This window comes from Eschrichtius robustus, chromosome 16 (genome assembly GCF_028021215.1).
Source record: "Eschrichtius robustus isolate mEscRob2 chromosome 16, mEscRob2.pri, whole genome shotgun sequence".
In the NCBI taxonomy this organism is placed as follows: Eukaryota; Metazoa; Chordata; class Mammalia; order Artiodactyla; family Eschrichtiidae; genus Eschrichtius; species Eschrichtius robustus.
Genome location: NC_090839.1, coordinates 53405043 through 53421236, shown reverse-complemented (window position 1 = coordinate 53421236; position 16194 = coordinate 53405043). Strand labels below are relative to the sequence as shown.

The 16194-nt window shown below is 47.2% G+C and overlaps 2 protein-coding genes across 3 annotated transcripts in view; one reads left to right on the top strand and one right to left on the bottom strand.

Annotated features, from left to right (window-relative positions):
• Nucleotides 1-14399, bottom strand: part of PDPK1 (3-phosphoinositide dependent protein kinase 1) — an 80501-nt gene extending 66102 nt beyond the window's left edge. For both annotated transcript variants that reach the window (XM_068566048.1, XM_068566047.1), the window contains exon 1: nt 14263-14399. Coding sequence is in view for 1 of the 2 variants with exons in the window: in XM_068566047.1 (XP_068422148.1) it covers nt 14263-14286 (24 nt within the window). In the remaining variant the exon portion in view is untranslated. The remainder of the gene's footprint in view (nt 1-14262) is intronic.
• A 969-nt stretch (nt 14400-15368) lies between these two features.
• On the top strand, nt 15369-15639 carry LOC137750537 (large ribosomal subunit protein eL39-like). The gene has a single exon (XM_068524897.1). It carries the CDS (start codon nt 15369-15371, stop codon nt 15618-15620), a length of 252 nt encoding a protein of 83 aa, XP_068380998.1. The 3' UTR covers nt 15621-15639.
• Nucleotides 15640-16194: the final 555 nt, after the last annotated feature.

The window sequence follows — 16194 nt, the reverse complement described above, 5'->3', positions numbered from 1 at the left end:
AGAAATTATGGAAACACTCCCATTTACCATTGCAACAAAAAGAATAAAATACCTAGGAATAAACCTACCTAGGGAGACAAAAGACCTGTATGCAGAAAACTATAAGACACTGATGAAAGAAATTAAAGATGATACCAACAGATGGAGAGATATACCATGTTCTTGGATTGGAAGAATCAACATTGTGAAAATGAGTATACTACCCAAAGCAATCTACATATTCAATGCAATCCCTATCAAATTACCAATGGCATTTTTTACAGAGCTAGAACAAATCATCTTAAAATTTGTATGGAGACACAAAAGACCCCGAATAGCCAAAGCAGTCTTGAGGCAAAAAAATGGAGCTGGAGGAATCAGACTCCCTGACTTCAGACTCTACTACAAAGCTACAGTAATCAAGACAATATGGTACTGGCACAAAAACAGAAACATAGATCAATGGAACAAGATAGAAAGCCCAGAGATTAACCCACGCACCTATGGTCAACTAATCTATGACAAAGGAGGCAAAGATATACAATGGAGAAAAGACAGTCTCTTCAATAAGTGGTGCTGGGAAAACTGGATAGCTACATGTAAAAGAATGAAATTAGAATACTCCCTAACACCATACACAAAAATAAACTCAAAATGGATTACAGACCTAAATATAAGACTGGACACTATAAAACTCCTAGAGGAAAACGTAGGAAGAACACTCTTTGACATAAATCACAGCAAGATCTTTTTTGATCCACCTCCTAGAGTAATGGAAATAAAAACAAAAATAAACAAATGGGACCTAATGAAACTTCAAAGCTTTTGCACAGCAAAGGAAACCATAAACAAGACGAAAAGACAACCTTCAGAATGGGAGAAAATATTTGCAAACGAATCAACGGACAAAGGATTAATCTCCAAAATATATAAACAGCTCATTCAGCTCAATATTAAAGAAACAAACACCCTAATCCAAAAATGGGCAGAAGACCTAAATAGACATTTCTCCAAAGAAGACATACAGGCGGCCACGAAGCACATGAAAAGATGCTCAACATCACTAATTATTAGAGAAATGCAAATCAAAACTACAATGAGGTATCACCTCACTCCTGTTAGAATGGGCATCATCAGAAAATCAACAAACAACAAATGCTGGAGAGGGTGTGGAGAAAAGGGAAACCTCTTGCACTGTTGGTGGGAATGTAAATTGATACAGCCACTATGGAGAACAATATGGAGGTTCCTTAAAAAACTAAAAATAGAATTACCATATGACCCAGCAATCCCACTACTGGGCATATACCCAGAGAAAACCGTAATTCAAAAAGACACATGCACCCGAATGTTCATTGCAGCACTATTTACAATAGCCAGGTCATGGAAGCAACCTAAATGCCCATCGACAGACAAATGGATAAAGAAGCTGTGGTACATATATACAATGGAATATTACTCAGCCATAAAAAGGAATGAAATTGAGTCATTTGTTGAGACATGGATGGATCTAGAGACTGTCATACAGAGTGAAGTAAGTCAGAAAGAGAAAAACAAATATCGTATATTAACGCATGTATGCGGAACCTAGAAAAATGGTACAGATAAGCTGGTTTGCAGGGCAGAAGTTGAGACACAGATGTAGAGAACAGACATATGGACACCAAGGGGGGAAAACTGTGGTGGGGTGGGGATGGTGGTGTGCTGAATTGGGCGATTGGGATTGACATGTACACACTGATGTGTATAAAATTGATGACGAGTAAGAACCTGCAGTATAAAAACACAAACAAACAAAACAACTAATACTAAACTTTCATTGGGTTATTTGTACGGAAATACGTTAATATAAATGTTTCAGACATTACATGAAATTTCTAAAAATCTTATATGTTCTGGTATAATGTTATAAGTCATAATCCTAGTTATTACTTTAAAATGTATATCTCAGAAATAACTAAAAAAAAAAACAAACAGGGTGGTGGCACATGCAAGTTTGTTTTAAATTCTCAATATACACCCCTTATAGATACAACTGTAAATAATATTGCTTAAAAGGAACTTAATGAACTGTCATTTTTCTCTACTTCTAAAAATAACTTTTATTAAGCACTTACTGTTGTCACACACACTTCTGAGCATTTCACACATATTATCACAGTCCTCAAAACAACTCTTGGGGGTAAGGACCACTGGCATCCCTTTTCACAGATGGAGGCACTGAGGCACACATCAGGTCCCTGTCCAAAGTCAAAAGCCCAACAGTGAAGCCAGATTCAAACTCGCTCTCAACCCTCCCCAGCTGGTAGAGGGTATGTCTGATGCTGATACTCCATGTGACCCAGGGAACAAGAAAGTAGGGCCCCAAATTGGCAGGACCTTCCTGGGAAGCATTCAGTAACCACTCCCATATCACATCTTAGGCTCAAGTCCTTCTGACCTGCCAACTTCTGCTACACTGAATCTAGTTGAAACAGTCAAATTCATACTAAGATTTATATTATGAAAACATTCATTAAGAAATTACTCCAAACAGCTGGAAACGGCCTATGTAAACGTCCACAACGGGACAATGGCTACTCATGGTTGACCCACAGTGGGGAGTACCACACAACCACTGGAAGTGGCTCATGCAAAACACTCAGTGAAAAACAGCAGGAGACAAAACTGTCTCAGATATACGGTCAGGGTCCCAATTTGATTTTTTTAAAAATACAGAAAGGAAACGATGACCCCTGGGTGAAGAAAAGATAGATCTTCCAGTTGGTTCCTGGTAACTATTAACCTTGATGGCTGCAGGGATGAAATTTGACCTAGGAGGGTCAGCAGATGCAGCACAGGGGCTCCAGGCGGTGGGGGCCTCTGAGGGACCTTATCAATGGCGCATCGACCACAGGGGCCACTAAGTCCTCAATAGACACTGGTGATACCACGTGGGGCCCAGAGACCTTCTGCACTTCCTTCCAGGTCCATCAGTTCATTCATCCAGAAAAGATGTGCGATGTATAAAAAGTATTTGCTAATGAGTAGATGAATAAATCAGGATCTTTTAGATACAGATCCTATGTGTGAGGAAGAAATCATTAACTACCACTGGGGGCCCAGTGTGGAAATCCTATTTCTGCTTTTAATGCCTGTCATCCTAGAGCAGTATCAGCAAAACAGCAGCACTTCAAAGACACTCCAATCCATATACTTAAGATTCTGTTTCACAGCCAAATAACTTGGATGAAATCTAGAAAGAATATGCATTAAAAGCTTCAGTAAAAAAGCTTTTCAGTAAAACCTATTATTAGTCAGAAAACAATAATATCAACAAGCTCTCGCCTTCTGTTTTACTAAAATAATATAACATATTAAACTTGACAACTAAGAAAAACTGAGTTTCCAAGCTCAAGTCACATTAATTATACACCACTTAAATATGAATCTTTCCTTGGGAATTAAACTCATTCAGCAAACGTTTTTCCCCTGCAATCTAGTTCGTGAATCTGAGTGATACCTAACTTGATCCAAAGCAATTTATCTTGAAAGTTAAGTGATGTGGTGAGGCCAGCAGGTACTGAGCTGTTTCCCCTTCTACCCAGAGGAGCTGAACCCTGGGGCTCCTCTTTCCCACTCTCCAGCTTCCAACCCCAGCTCCTTAAAGGAAACCTCCCTCAGCCTCCAAGACTGAAAGGTCAACGGCTAAAATAAAATCTAGAGCACATGGGCACTTTCAATGAAATGAGAACCGTTCTCTAGGGTTCCAGCCCTCCCAACCCCTGCCCTCCAGCCCCCCCTTCCCCTCTTCTGCGCTGGGGATCCTCAGCAGCCCCGTTACATTCCCCTTGCTGACACTGACCCACTAGCCATGCCCTCTCCTCCCCCTGTGTCCTTCAACCTCAGTGGGGATTGCACTGTAATCTGTCCTTGCCGGCCCACAGCTTGTGCACCTCCCCCAGCAAGGTGCACGATCCTTGAAAGCAGCAAACGGACCTGTTGGAACTTCCCTAAAATGCCCTAGATTTTGTTTACCCTCCATTGGTGTTTCCCACACATAAACATACAACCACAGTGATATGGATAACTGTTCTAATCACCCAAACAGATTATCCTGTTTAAAAAAAAAAAAAAGCCAGATTAATGTGGTCAGACTTTTGGTTTTTAATCCTCTGAAGCTCCTCTCTCTTTGAAATAGGAGAAAAACAAACCAGCGCCCAGAATGCCACTGGCCATATATATCAACATCATCTGGCAGGAACACCCTTCCAGCAGTGTAAACTTACATGGTTTTGCAACGGAAGGAGAGAGACCCAGCTTATTTCTAACTAAGAATGCCTATCCTGACACCTGAAAAGGCTCCTTTAACAGATGCTTTCCTTTCCTGGGCCTTTATCTGCAAATTCTGAATAACGAGTTTCTTATTGGGAACAATAATGGCCAACTGAGACAGAGAGAGACTTTGTCCCACTGTTAACGGCTAACTCCTAGAGAAGAGCTTCACAACATCATCAGTGTGCAGAGAAAGATCTATTTTGTCTAGCATGACATTCATCCACACCTCCACCAATCACCAACTTAGAATTCAGTTACCAGAAACAAAGAGAGGAGGAGGAAGGAAAGAAGAGCAGGCCAGGCCAGTCCAGTCTCTATTTCACCTTCTCTTAGCCAACCCCAAACACGTAAACAGCCTCCGGACTCCTAGAGTCAGTCCTAGGGAGGGACTTCAATGCCTTCAGGCCTCTCCGTCATTTTCTTCATAGTGCTTTGCCCTTATACCAGCGCCCTGGTCCTTCTTCCCACCAATTCCTACCTTCATAACTGTCTTGTTTTTGCTGTGGTCATATGGAAACGACGTTGGAGGGGCAAATCCATAGATGGGTGGGAAAACAAACCAAACTCATGACTTTCCTGAATATGCCTATCTTCAGAGTTCTGGGCTAGAAGAAACTCCAAACTCTGTGCTTGTTTCAATCTATAAGTCTCAAAGTAACAGCCCACAAGTCAGGCCGTGACTCAAGATCTTTAGACAGTAAACAACACCATAGCTTCACTTGAAAGAAAAAAAGCTAGAGAACATACCAAAGCTAACCACCTACTTTCACAAGGACCAGGTGATACAGATCTATCCTCCTACCTGCAAAGAAAGCACAAAGAGACCGAGCACACAGGACCTGAGCAGATGACGGCAAATGTTAATTAGATCACAAATAGCAGCCTCCAAATACTCCGGAGGGACACGGGCCTTCCCCGATTAGAAAGCGTTTCTATCAGTGGGTTCAGGTTCACTCGGCACCTGGGGACATCTCTGTCCCTGCACAGTGTCCTGGGAGCGTCCATGCCTGCAGAAAGTGGCCAGAGCAGGCAGGCACCTGGACCCCATGCCAGCTCTGACCTGGTACATAAGTCAGAAGCCCTCCAAGTCCCAAGTGTCTTCATCTGGAAACCAGAAGGATCCAACTGGGTAAGCATGAAGCTCCCTCCCAAAATAAAAATACTGTGGTCATCCTATGACACACAAACAGCAAGTATCAGAGAGCAGAGCAGGGCCATAGGCCTAATTCCAGTCAATCAGAACTAATCTTGTTTCATCTTTCCAGTGATAAGTCACATGGACATGAGGCACTCCTGATACACGCACTAGGGGCACCCAACTTCCTTGGGATTCTTCCTGAGTCCATAACCGCAGTTTCATCAACAAAAGACATCAGACAAACCCAAACTGAGGGACAGTCTATGAAATACCTGACCAGTAATCTTCAAAAGCGTCAAGTTCATGACAAACAAGGAAGGACTGAGAAACTGTCATAGAGCAGAGGAGACCAAGGAGACACAACAACCAAATGCAACGTGGTACCCTGGATGGGACCCTGCAACAGAAGAGGACATTGGGGGGAAACTGAGGAAATCCCAATAGGTTTGCAGTACGTCAATAGTGTGGCACCAATGTTGAAGTCTTAGGTTTGACAGATGTGGCAGCGTTGTATAGATGTTAACATTAGGGGAAGTGGGATGATGGGTATTATGGGAATTCTGTGTTGTGTTTGCAACCTTTCTATGTATCTAAAGTTATTCCAAAAATCAAGTTTATTTTTTTAATATTTATTTATTTATTTTGGCTGCTCCAGGTCGTAGTTGTGGCACGCGCAATCTTCATGCGGCACATTTACTCGCAGCATGTGGACTCTTAGTTGTCGCATGCAAGATCTAGTTCCCTGACCAGGGATCAAAACCGGGCCTCCTGCATTGGGAATGTGGAGTCTTACCCACTGGACCACCAGGGAAGTCCCTCAAGTTTATTTTAAAAATAAGTTTGTTTGGAGGCTATTTTGATAGCTTCAAGCAAACTTAAAGGATCTGAAAACATCCTGTGTCATTAAAAACTTGACTCAGGGGAAATTCCCTGGTGGTCCAGTGGTTAGGACTCTGCGACTCCACTGCAGGTGGCACGGGTTCGATCCCTGCTCAGGGAAGCAGTGCAGCGCGGCCAAAAACAAAACGAAACAACAACAAAAAACAACTTGACTCAGAGTCCATACTGAATACTAATTTGAAAAATATAGGGCTACTGAAGGAAAATAATACACTTGAAAGGAAGGGAAAAAAACCTGACACTGAATAAATTCAGTATAAATTTCCAAATACCACCACCTTCATCATGCACTGTCCAAAAGACATCCGTGTTTGGAAGCACAGCAGGTCTCCCCGAGAAAGCACTAGGCAAGCACAGCCACCTGGTCTTCCCAGCACACAAAACGGCGCTCCCTCCTTGAACTTCCTCCACACTCAGCCACTTCCCTTCTCCCCTGCCCTCCGGGCTGCCCCTGCCATGAAAGCCCCCCTGCTCGGTGCACCCTGGGGCCAGGTTCTTCTGTGTGCCTCACTGCAGCAGCCTTACAAAGGCCGGCCACCCCCTCCTGGCAGAGCACTGCCCTCCCTTCTGGCCGCACTGTTGACCATTTCCCCTCAGCCCCTGAAGCGGGGCCATGGTTAAGGGGGTCACAGAGGGGTGAGAGTGCGCACGTAGGCTGCCCCCCACCCACTGAGCTGCACATCAGGTCCTTTTCACCCAAGGATTCCTTCAGGGCATAAGCATGGAGCCCTGTTCTGTTGATGCCTCTTCTCCTAACTCACCAACTGACCATCCTCACCCCCCACTCCCCCGAAACACAAAGCTCAGTGCCAGCGCTTCTGGGTAAAAGAGTTTTCTAAGATTTTAAAAAAAAAAAAAAAAAAAAAAAAGCACTTAGATTGTATGAGTTTTGTTTTTCTAGGAATGAAAATAAATGTGTTCGCAAATAAAATCTATGTTTAGATGCACAACTTTAAAACTGTATATCTGATAATAACAGCTATGTACATACAATCAGCAGACTATAATTTCGACCAACGAAAAAAACCCATGAAAGAAAAATGCCAAACTGCAGGAAGAAAAAAATGAGTTAACAATGGAAAAAGAGGGTAGTATGGGCTGAGCTTCTGAGACTGTGCACTGAGGAAACAGTTTATTCTCTCAGTCTCCAGTCCAGGCTAAGTCACAGGCCACTCTGAGAGAAAAATGCAGAATGGCTAAGGGCTCACCCTCTGGAAGGAAGCCAGTTAATAATGACAGGACCCCGGAAATGAGCAGTTATCAAGCTTCCTGGCTTGCTAACTTACCTGCTTCCCCAGGGCCTAGCTGCCACGGATCAGACTTTCCTAAGAACATGCCTGAGCAGAGCCAGTATTCGGGCAATTTTCCCAAAGACTGGGCTGTTCCCACCATTTCCCAAAGGAGAAGCACTGCTCACGGCCAGTGCTGGCACACACTTAGGTCTGAAGTTCCCATCCACTCCCGCCCTCCTCCTAGGTTGGTGGCTCTCTCACTCACACTCGTTCACCCCACATCCGTGCACAGGTGCATGGCAGGAAAACCCAAGACAAGGTGGGCTGCTCAGACACTGAGTGTTGGGATCCCCCAGGACCACCAGCCGCACAACCATCTCAGGAAGGTGGAGCCCCTCACAGCCAGGGGCACAGCTGTGGCACTGCACACACCCACAGAGCATGTGCTCCTCTTAAGACAGGACACTCTTAGAAATTAGAGCAAAGCCAAGGGCTGGGAAAAGCTCTCTCTGATCTTACCCAAAGCAGCAAAGAGAGGTGTGCCAAAGGGACCGCAGAGCAGGGTGGCTGCTTCCGTCATGAGGGGAAAGCAGCTTGGCTTCTGGTCAGAGAATCTGCTAGGGTCATCCTGATCCTCAGGGCCCACCTGCAGGGTCCACAAAGCCGACGCTGGCTCTTCTACAAGTTAGATACTCAGGGTCTGACCACATGAGGACAGTGGTCCATGGCAGGGCTCACCCCTGCCTGTTGGCACAGCAGGGCAGCAGTGCCAACATGGAGAGCCTCAGCCCAGAATACTGTATGCTTGACACTAACACTTACTAATCCAGATTTAACCTGACATTTGATCACCAAAACTTCCCAGGAAGAGCTGTAGTATAAAAAGGAACCAATGGCTTTCAAATACAACCTTTCAAGGGCTGAAAAGTGGTAAAAGGGTAGGTGGTATAATATATAGAGAGAAAAAAGAGCCATCCATTTTTTGAATTATATTTCCTTAGACAATGAAGAAATGGTACATGGGACCATGTTTTTAATCATCTGACTTCTTCCTAGTTTGGAATGCTTTCATATTAAGCAACAAACAGTTTATGATGAGACCCTCCATCCCTCAAACATATACAGCTCTGAACACAGGGAGTCAGAATACACATGCAGGATTCAGAGATGTCTTCGTTAATAAGTAGCAAAAATGGTAAGACAAGCTCGTCACAAATTTGCCGGGTATGAGAACCATGAAGAGAAAGCGTGAAAAAGAGTAACAGAAACCATCTAGACTCCAAGTTTAGAGAGATATATACATAACAAGGTACAGAACCTGTTTTCGAGAAACAAAACATTGAATATATAACAAAAGCTGATGCAGACCAAAGGGCCGTAGGGGGGACACAAAGAAGCTGATTGGCCAGAAAAGGCTTCACAGCCAGGGGGTGGGGAGGCCGGTGTGTTTCCACTGAGGGGAATTTCTTCAGGCAAAGAGGAAGGGCCTAAAGAGGAAAACCTGGCAGCCAAGAACATCCTGGACACTGTCCTGGGCTTTATAGGCTGGGAAGAGAGGCCACATGGCACGGGCAACTGAGTGACGCTCGCGGAGGAGGAGCTAAGTGACACGCCAAGAAAAGCAGGGGAAGTCACAGGAGCATTGGAATTTGGGGACCCCCACTAGCAACTCACTTCCTCACCAGGAAAGGGAAAACTAGGGAAAAAATGTGTCAATGTTTTCAGCCCCACAGGCGAGAGCGTGTGATGAGCACGCAGTGCGGCCATCCCCCTCCAGACATAACTACTTCCTTCGCTGCAGGAGGGCGTCCACAACCACGCCACCATCGAGCACAAGAACCGACTGCACTTCAGACCCGGTGCAAGAGCAAGGTCTGCAAGGTAAACCTTCTCCCCCTGGACGGGGCAGAGTTCCCAGGTCCACTGCAGCCCCTGTTTTCCCAAATCTTCCAGAAACAGGGAGGGAAGATAGAAAAGTTAACTCCAAGCCCCTTTTCCCACAGGTTTCCACTGCAGGTCAAAGCACTAAGGAGAACTTCAATGCGGCTTCAAGCCTCCCGGCGAATCTTATCAACCTTCTTTGACAGCATCCAATATTAGGCTGTCACTTTGAGATACAACTCCTGCTGCAGTAAAATTAATTCCAAAAAAGAAAAATAGGTTGAAGAATGAGACTTTAACAATGAATTCATTGTTAAATAAGCTTTTACCCAGATAGATTCTGACTGAAACACTGCCAGGAGAGACACACACACAGCCTCTCATCAGCCCTCTCCAGTGTGGGCAGACCTGCCACCAGCTCCACATGTAACAGGCGGAAGACAGGGACCTCCAGACATACCTTCAAACCACATCTTTAAATATTTCGAAGGCTGCAAGTGGCTGGTACAGAGGGCACACAATCCTATCTGTAGGATAGAGGAGGTCACCAGGCCACCAGGAACTATGTGCTCACCTTCATCAGGCCCCTCGACTACACTCCAGATGGAAACCACACTTGTTTGTTCTTCTGTGGGCCATGCACCCAGTCATGAGCTGCTAAGGTCAGATTTGTCCCTCTTTTTCACACACAGAGTTTGCAGTGCTGTCAGTTCTCGCTTCTGTGAGCCTACGTGTAATCCAACTATTTAAACAGAAACCTGAATCAGTTGCTCTGATAAGGGATTTGAAGCCCACAAATGTAAATGCTTTATAATGAACTCTCTCTCTTAACACATTCAAAACAACTTGGAATTTATTGGGATAAAAATTCCATTTTAGGGACTTCCCTGGCGGTCCAGTGGTTAAGACTCTGCACTTCCACTGCAGGGGGCGCGGGTTCAATCCCTGGTCGGGGAACTAAGATCCCGCATGCCATGCGGTGTGGCCAAATAAAAAATAATAAATAATAAAATTCCATTTTAAATTAGAAAAATTTTCTAGACCAAGAGGATGGAAGCAGACTTCATGCAACTATATAAATGCAACCAGCGTCGAGCACAGAAAACAGACCCCCACCCACCCCCCGCCAAGAACCACCATGAACCCAACAGGTCTTTCTCCTCTAAGACATCATCATCAGAACATGTTCCCCACTGCTCTTGAGAAAATGCACTCTGGCTGTTGTTTCATCTAGAGACTGGATACACGACTGGTTCTCAATATTTAAGTTATTTTTTTAAAGGGTTTGGTATCACAGTGAACAAGAATGCAATCCAGTTACGGAAGAATGCACTACTGAAAAGGCCTTAACAACACATGTCCAAAACTTACAGTTTCCACACCAGCACTTCCTCCCCGGTGATCTGCCCTTTGAACCTGCCTTCAAAACAACTGTGCTCCGCACCCCTATGGCCAGCTGTCATCACAAGGGCAGGCGCAGAGCACGCACACGTTGGCCCCAACCCTCACACCTGCTGAGGGAGTCATTTCTGCATCAAGTGTTCCTCAGCAGTGGCTCCTTGCTCCATAGTCACAGAAGTGAAGTATCACGTGGGATTCCATCAAAGTCCGTTTCCAAAGAAGATACTCCTCAGGAAGGGACAAAATGTAGGGCCAGTGGAGGCTCTCCTCACACCATCAACTCAGAAGGGACCAACGTTGTTCACCCCCTCATTTCTGCAGCGCTTCCCAGTTCATTACACATTTGCCCTACATGCACCCAAACCCCGCGTTAGGTGGCTCAGCAGACAAAGGCACAGATTGAAGAGGGGGACCCACCCAGGAGCTGCCTTTTCCTCCTCCCCAAACCTGTGCTAAAGGCAGCCTAGACTGTGTATACTGACTCAAGTCTCAAGTGCCACCGCCAGTCCACCCTGCCCCCCACCCCCGTCATTGTAACCCATTATCCTATAGTATGTTCTTCATTACACTTATCATTATATAAATGTATCTTACGTATCTAAAAAAAAAAAAAAAAGGCAGCCTAGAGGCCAAGTCCTGCTTTGAAGAGCTGCCCAAGGCCTCTTTTCAGATCCCATATCGCCACAAGCTGCTGCTGTCATCCTTCTTATAAAACGCATGTCAGAAGACTAGAACAAACCTACACTTCCACCTTTTATTAGTATAGGGACCTCACCTTGCCACCTCTGGACTCGGCTCAGTAAGTGCTGTAGGGGCGTCACAAATACATCATACTGCACGAGGCCACATGAGAAGCTCCCCAAAAGGGTGTGTGAAAATCAGAACCCACTTCTTTCCAAGTTCTCTGCCTTCCCCACTGGCTTCCCACACAGATGCAGCCACCCTTGCAAAAGCCACCCTAGAGTGTGCAAGGAACCACTCTCCCTAATCAACAGTTTTACCTTTAACAAAATCGTTGCACAATTTTTTAAGAAGCAAGGATTCCAAACCTCACCCATTCAGAATATCAGCCCTCAAATAAGGAGGGACCAGAGCCTCTTTCCAAACAGCTGCTTTCTGACAGTGTGAGGCTGAAACAGGGTCCAGGGGTCACAGAGTTCAGCCATCTGCCCAAAGAAATAGCTAAGTGTGCTGTCCTTCCACGAGAAGATGTCCCTCCTGCCTCCCACACGGCAGTCCGAGGACACACACAACCCCCAGGAAGACGTCCTGGGCAGTGGCACTGAGGACTTCCCCAGACAGAGGGCTGCGACCCTCCCTCAGGGCACCCCTCCCAGGAGGGGCAGGGTGGCACCCAGGCCTCTGCCATCGCTCAGACGTGGGTTCAAACTGCACTCTATATATTAGGCAGGTCCTTAACCTCTCTGCACTGTGGAAACTGAAGTTTCTGCACCTGTAAAATGGGAGCGACACCTATCTCACAACACTTTTGACAGAAGTCAAGCAACACGGTGTGAGCTATCTTGCAAAGTGCCTGCCTTGACGTAAGTGCTCAATAAATGGTTCTGACAGCCTCTGGCTCACCGTAGTACCAAACTGGGCTGGGCCATTTCCAGACTTCCCAACTCATACTGCTCCCCCGCTGCCCGTACACACGTAAAGAAGCGGGAAAGTAATTGGGACGGGGCCTCTCCTAAAGTGCCACCTTAAAAATCCAGGTGCAAACTCACTTGAACAGTGCAAATCTATCTGTCCCCAGATGAAAAATCCACTACTGGGGGCATCTTTGCCGTTATTGATGGGAAATACAGCATATTCTCACATACATGTGGACAAATGTAGCTGATGAAAACACAAAAGCCTAGTTCCTCTCACTTCCTGATGGGGAAGTCCATCCTTTATTCTGTAATTCATTTCTTCTCACCGGATTCCAGTCTTTTTGTACTAAAAAGCTGCCTTCTGCAAAGAAACTCCAGATGTCAAGTGTCCATCACATGGAACTACCAAGACTATGACACGATATGCTCTTCCTCTTCCCCTGGACGCCATCAGAGCGCACACCTTGTACTGCAATAGCATCACTGTGTGAAAGTTCGTCTTACAAACTTCCATGATCACTGTCAGCCCCAGCCGCCACTGAGGTCCGCCAAGCAGCCTAACTCGTGTTTTTGCGCTTTAGCCCAGGCACCCCGCGGTACAACCACACATGTCGCAAGAGTCAAAGACATCCCTTGGCCTTTCACCATTTTTCTCAACTGAACAGGTCCTCCTCCTCTCAGACTTCAGAGTATCACCCATCTCTACAAAGCAGCGTTCTCAACCTCAAGTCCACGGACCAGCTCCAGAAGGATCAAGAGCCTCCTGAAGTAACTACAAAATTCAGTAAAGCCGTGCGGTTTTCTCAGGAGGGGACTCAGATCTTGGGTCAGATTCTCAAAAGGGCCCATGACCCCTCAGAAAGATTAACAGCCGCTACCGTGGAAAATAAGGGGTAATGTAAATTTCTTGGGTTTTCCCTCATTTAAGGGATTTGCCTTTTGAACCAGACTTTGCAAGCTGTCTCGACATTCTTCCATTCTTCACATTCGCATACAAGGTATAAATCCTTAAACCATCTTCCCAAGACTCCCGAACTTAACCGAGGGCAAACATAAAAACACTAGGGATACTTTTAGCAACAGAAAGAAAACACAGAAACACTAACGATACTTGCAGCAAAACATTTAACCCAACAAGTGCTTTATCTCTTTCCTTCCCCCTAAATTCCTTCCGCCCGGTCACGCTCACTTGCCCGCGGTGGTGGTTTCAAGGCCGGCCTCGAGGAGGCTTCCCATCACACCGATGCCGGTGCCGGAGCGGAGCCCCGAGGCATGAGAAGCACCGAAACACCGCCCCACCGGGCCGGGAAAGGAGCATATCCGAGTGTATCAGACTCCACCCCAACCGAGAATTCGGAGGGGCCCGAGCATCAGGTACTTCGAGCAAGAACTCGCACGTCCCGCTTTCGCTGCAAGCGGAGGCACAGGGACCCCGTCCCAGGTGAAGGTCCGGGGCGGTTCCTCTGCAGACAGAACGAAAGGTAACCCCGGAGGCCTGCCTCAGGCCGCGCCGCGCCGAAAACAAACTTTCCAAGCACTTCCACCGCGACGGGCCGGTGACACCTCCCCGGCCTCCCCCGCCCTCCGCGCGCCTGTCAGCGCCCCCGCCGGGCCGGCGCCCGCCTCACCCGGGCCAGAGCTTCCTGCAGCAGCCAAGCGGCGCCCCCACGGCGCCCACGGTCCCCGGCCCAGCCGCTCGCCGCAGGTGAGGCGCCGCCCGGCCCCCGGGACCGCGGGCCGCCCCGCCGGGCCCCGGCGACCGCCGCGCTTGGCGGGGTGACGGGCCGGCGCGCCCGGGCGGCTGCCGCGCACTCACCAGCTGGCTGGTGGTCCTGGCCATGGGCCCCGCGTCTGCACGGGTGACTCCCCCGCAGCGCTGCGCGACTCGGCGCCTCCTCAGCGTCCTCCTCCCCGCAGCGGAGCCCCAGCAATGGCCGCCCGCATCCTGCGCCCGCCCCGCGGCCTGCCACCCCCAGCGCCGCCCCGCCCCCGCGCGACGCCAGGCGGGACTTCCGCCGCACCGCCGCCGCCGCCGGCGCCCATTGGTCACACTCACCGTCGTTCTGCCGCTGCCCCGGCCAGCCCAGCCGGCGCCTCCGAGCTGCATTTCCGGGTTGGGGCCCGGCAGGCGGGAGAGGTTCGGCCCCGCCTCGGGCGCGGGGTGTTGGGGGGAACCCCGCGCGAGACAATCCCAGGGCCGCAGGGTGGGGCCGGGCGCGGGACCGGGCGAGCTGTCATCCCCGCTGCCAGACAGGAAAACTGAGGCTCGCTGGGGTCGGCCCCGAGGGGGGAGTGGGGCTGGGCTCCAACCGTGCAGCTTCGACTCCGGAGCGGGGCTCTGAGTAAACATCGAGAGGAGCAACTTCACTAGTTGCAAAACTAAGAAGTGTTCGCGGAAGGAAATCTAGGCTCTAAAGCCATAGCTATAAGGCAGAAAACAATCCCATCTCATCACTGCTAATAGTCCCAGGGACACCTTCAGAACTTTCTACTCTGCTTATAAATTTTTTTGGAGCTGTTGTTGTTGACGATGATGATGTTGAATTTTTTGGTAGTTGTTATTGTTGTTGATGACGGTGATATTGTTGCTTTTTAAAATTGTGGTAAAATACACATAAAATTTACGATCTTAACCATTTTGGAGTTCAGTGGCATTAAGTTCATTCATTCACTTTGTTCTAAGATGATGTTTCAAACAAAATTAGAATCGCCTTGCTACCTGAAGGTTTGCATATTTTAAAATAACTTTTTTTCTATTTCCAAAAGAAATACATGTTCATTTTTTAAAATAATGATTTAGACAATACAGAGAAGTAACAGTAAGATAAGTGAATCCCTCATCCCACTGGCCAGAATTAATTGTTGCATAGCACTGATGGCTGCGAACATTCACTTGGTGCTTACTCTTATTAAGGAATTTTCATGTCTAGGGCTTCCCTGGTGGCACAGTGGTTAAGAATCCGCCTGCCGCTCTTTTCTCATCCCCCATCCTATGTGTGGTTGAATTTGCTCCTCGCCATGTCTTCTCACAAGACCTTCAGGATCAAGCGATTCCTGGCCAAGAAACAAAAGGAGAATCGTCCCATTCCCCAATGGATTCGAATGAAAACTGGTAATAAAATCAGGTACAACTCCAAGAGAAGACATTGGAGAAGAACCAAGCTGGGTCTATGAGGAGCCTCACATATGAAGTGGCACACATTTATGCTATCAATGTCAATTGCATCTTACTGTATCATAACATCACTAGTGTCTGGAACAGCTGCCTGTGTTTGATGGGAGAAATGGAATGGCTCTCTCCTCTTTTTTTGATCTTTCCTCACCACTGTTCACTGTGTAACTCAGTAATAAATATAAAACCTTTTGTTGGAAAAAAACAAAAAAGAATCCGCCTGCCAATGCAGGGGACACGGGTTCGATACCTGGTCCGGGAAGATTCCACATGCCGCGGAGCAACTAAGCCTGTGCACCACAACTACTGAGCCTACGCTCTAGAGCCCGCGAGCCATAGCTACTGAGCCCGCGTGCCACAACTACTGAAGCCCACATGCCTAGAGCCCGTGCTCCGCAACAAAGAGAAACCAACCGTAATGAGAAGCCCGCACACTGCAACAAAGAGTAGCCCCCGCTCACCCCAACTAGAGAAAGCCCGTGCCCAGCAACAAAGACCCAACGCAGCCAAAAATTAATTAATTAATTAATAATAAATAAATAACCAATAAAAAGGCAAATGTAACCCATATCCCTC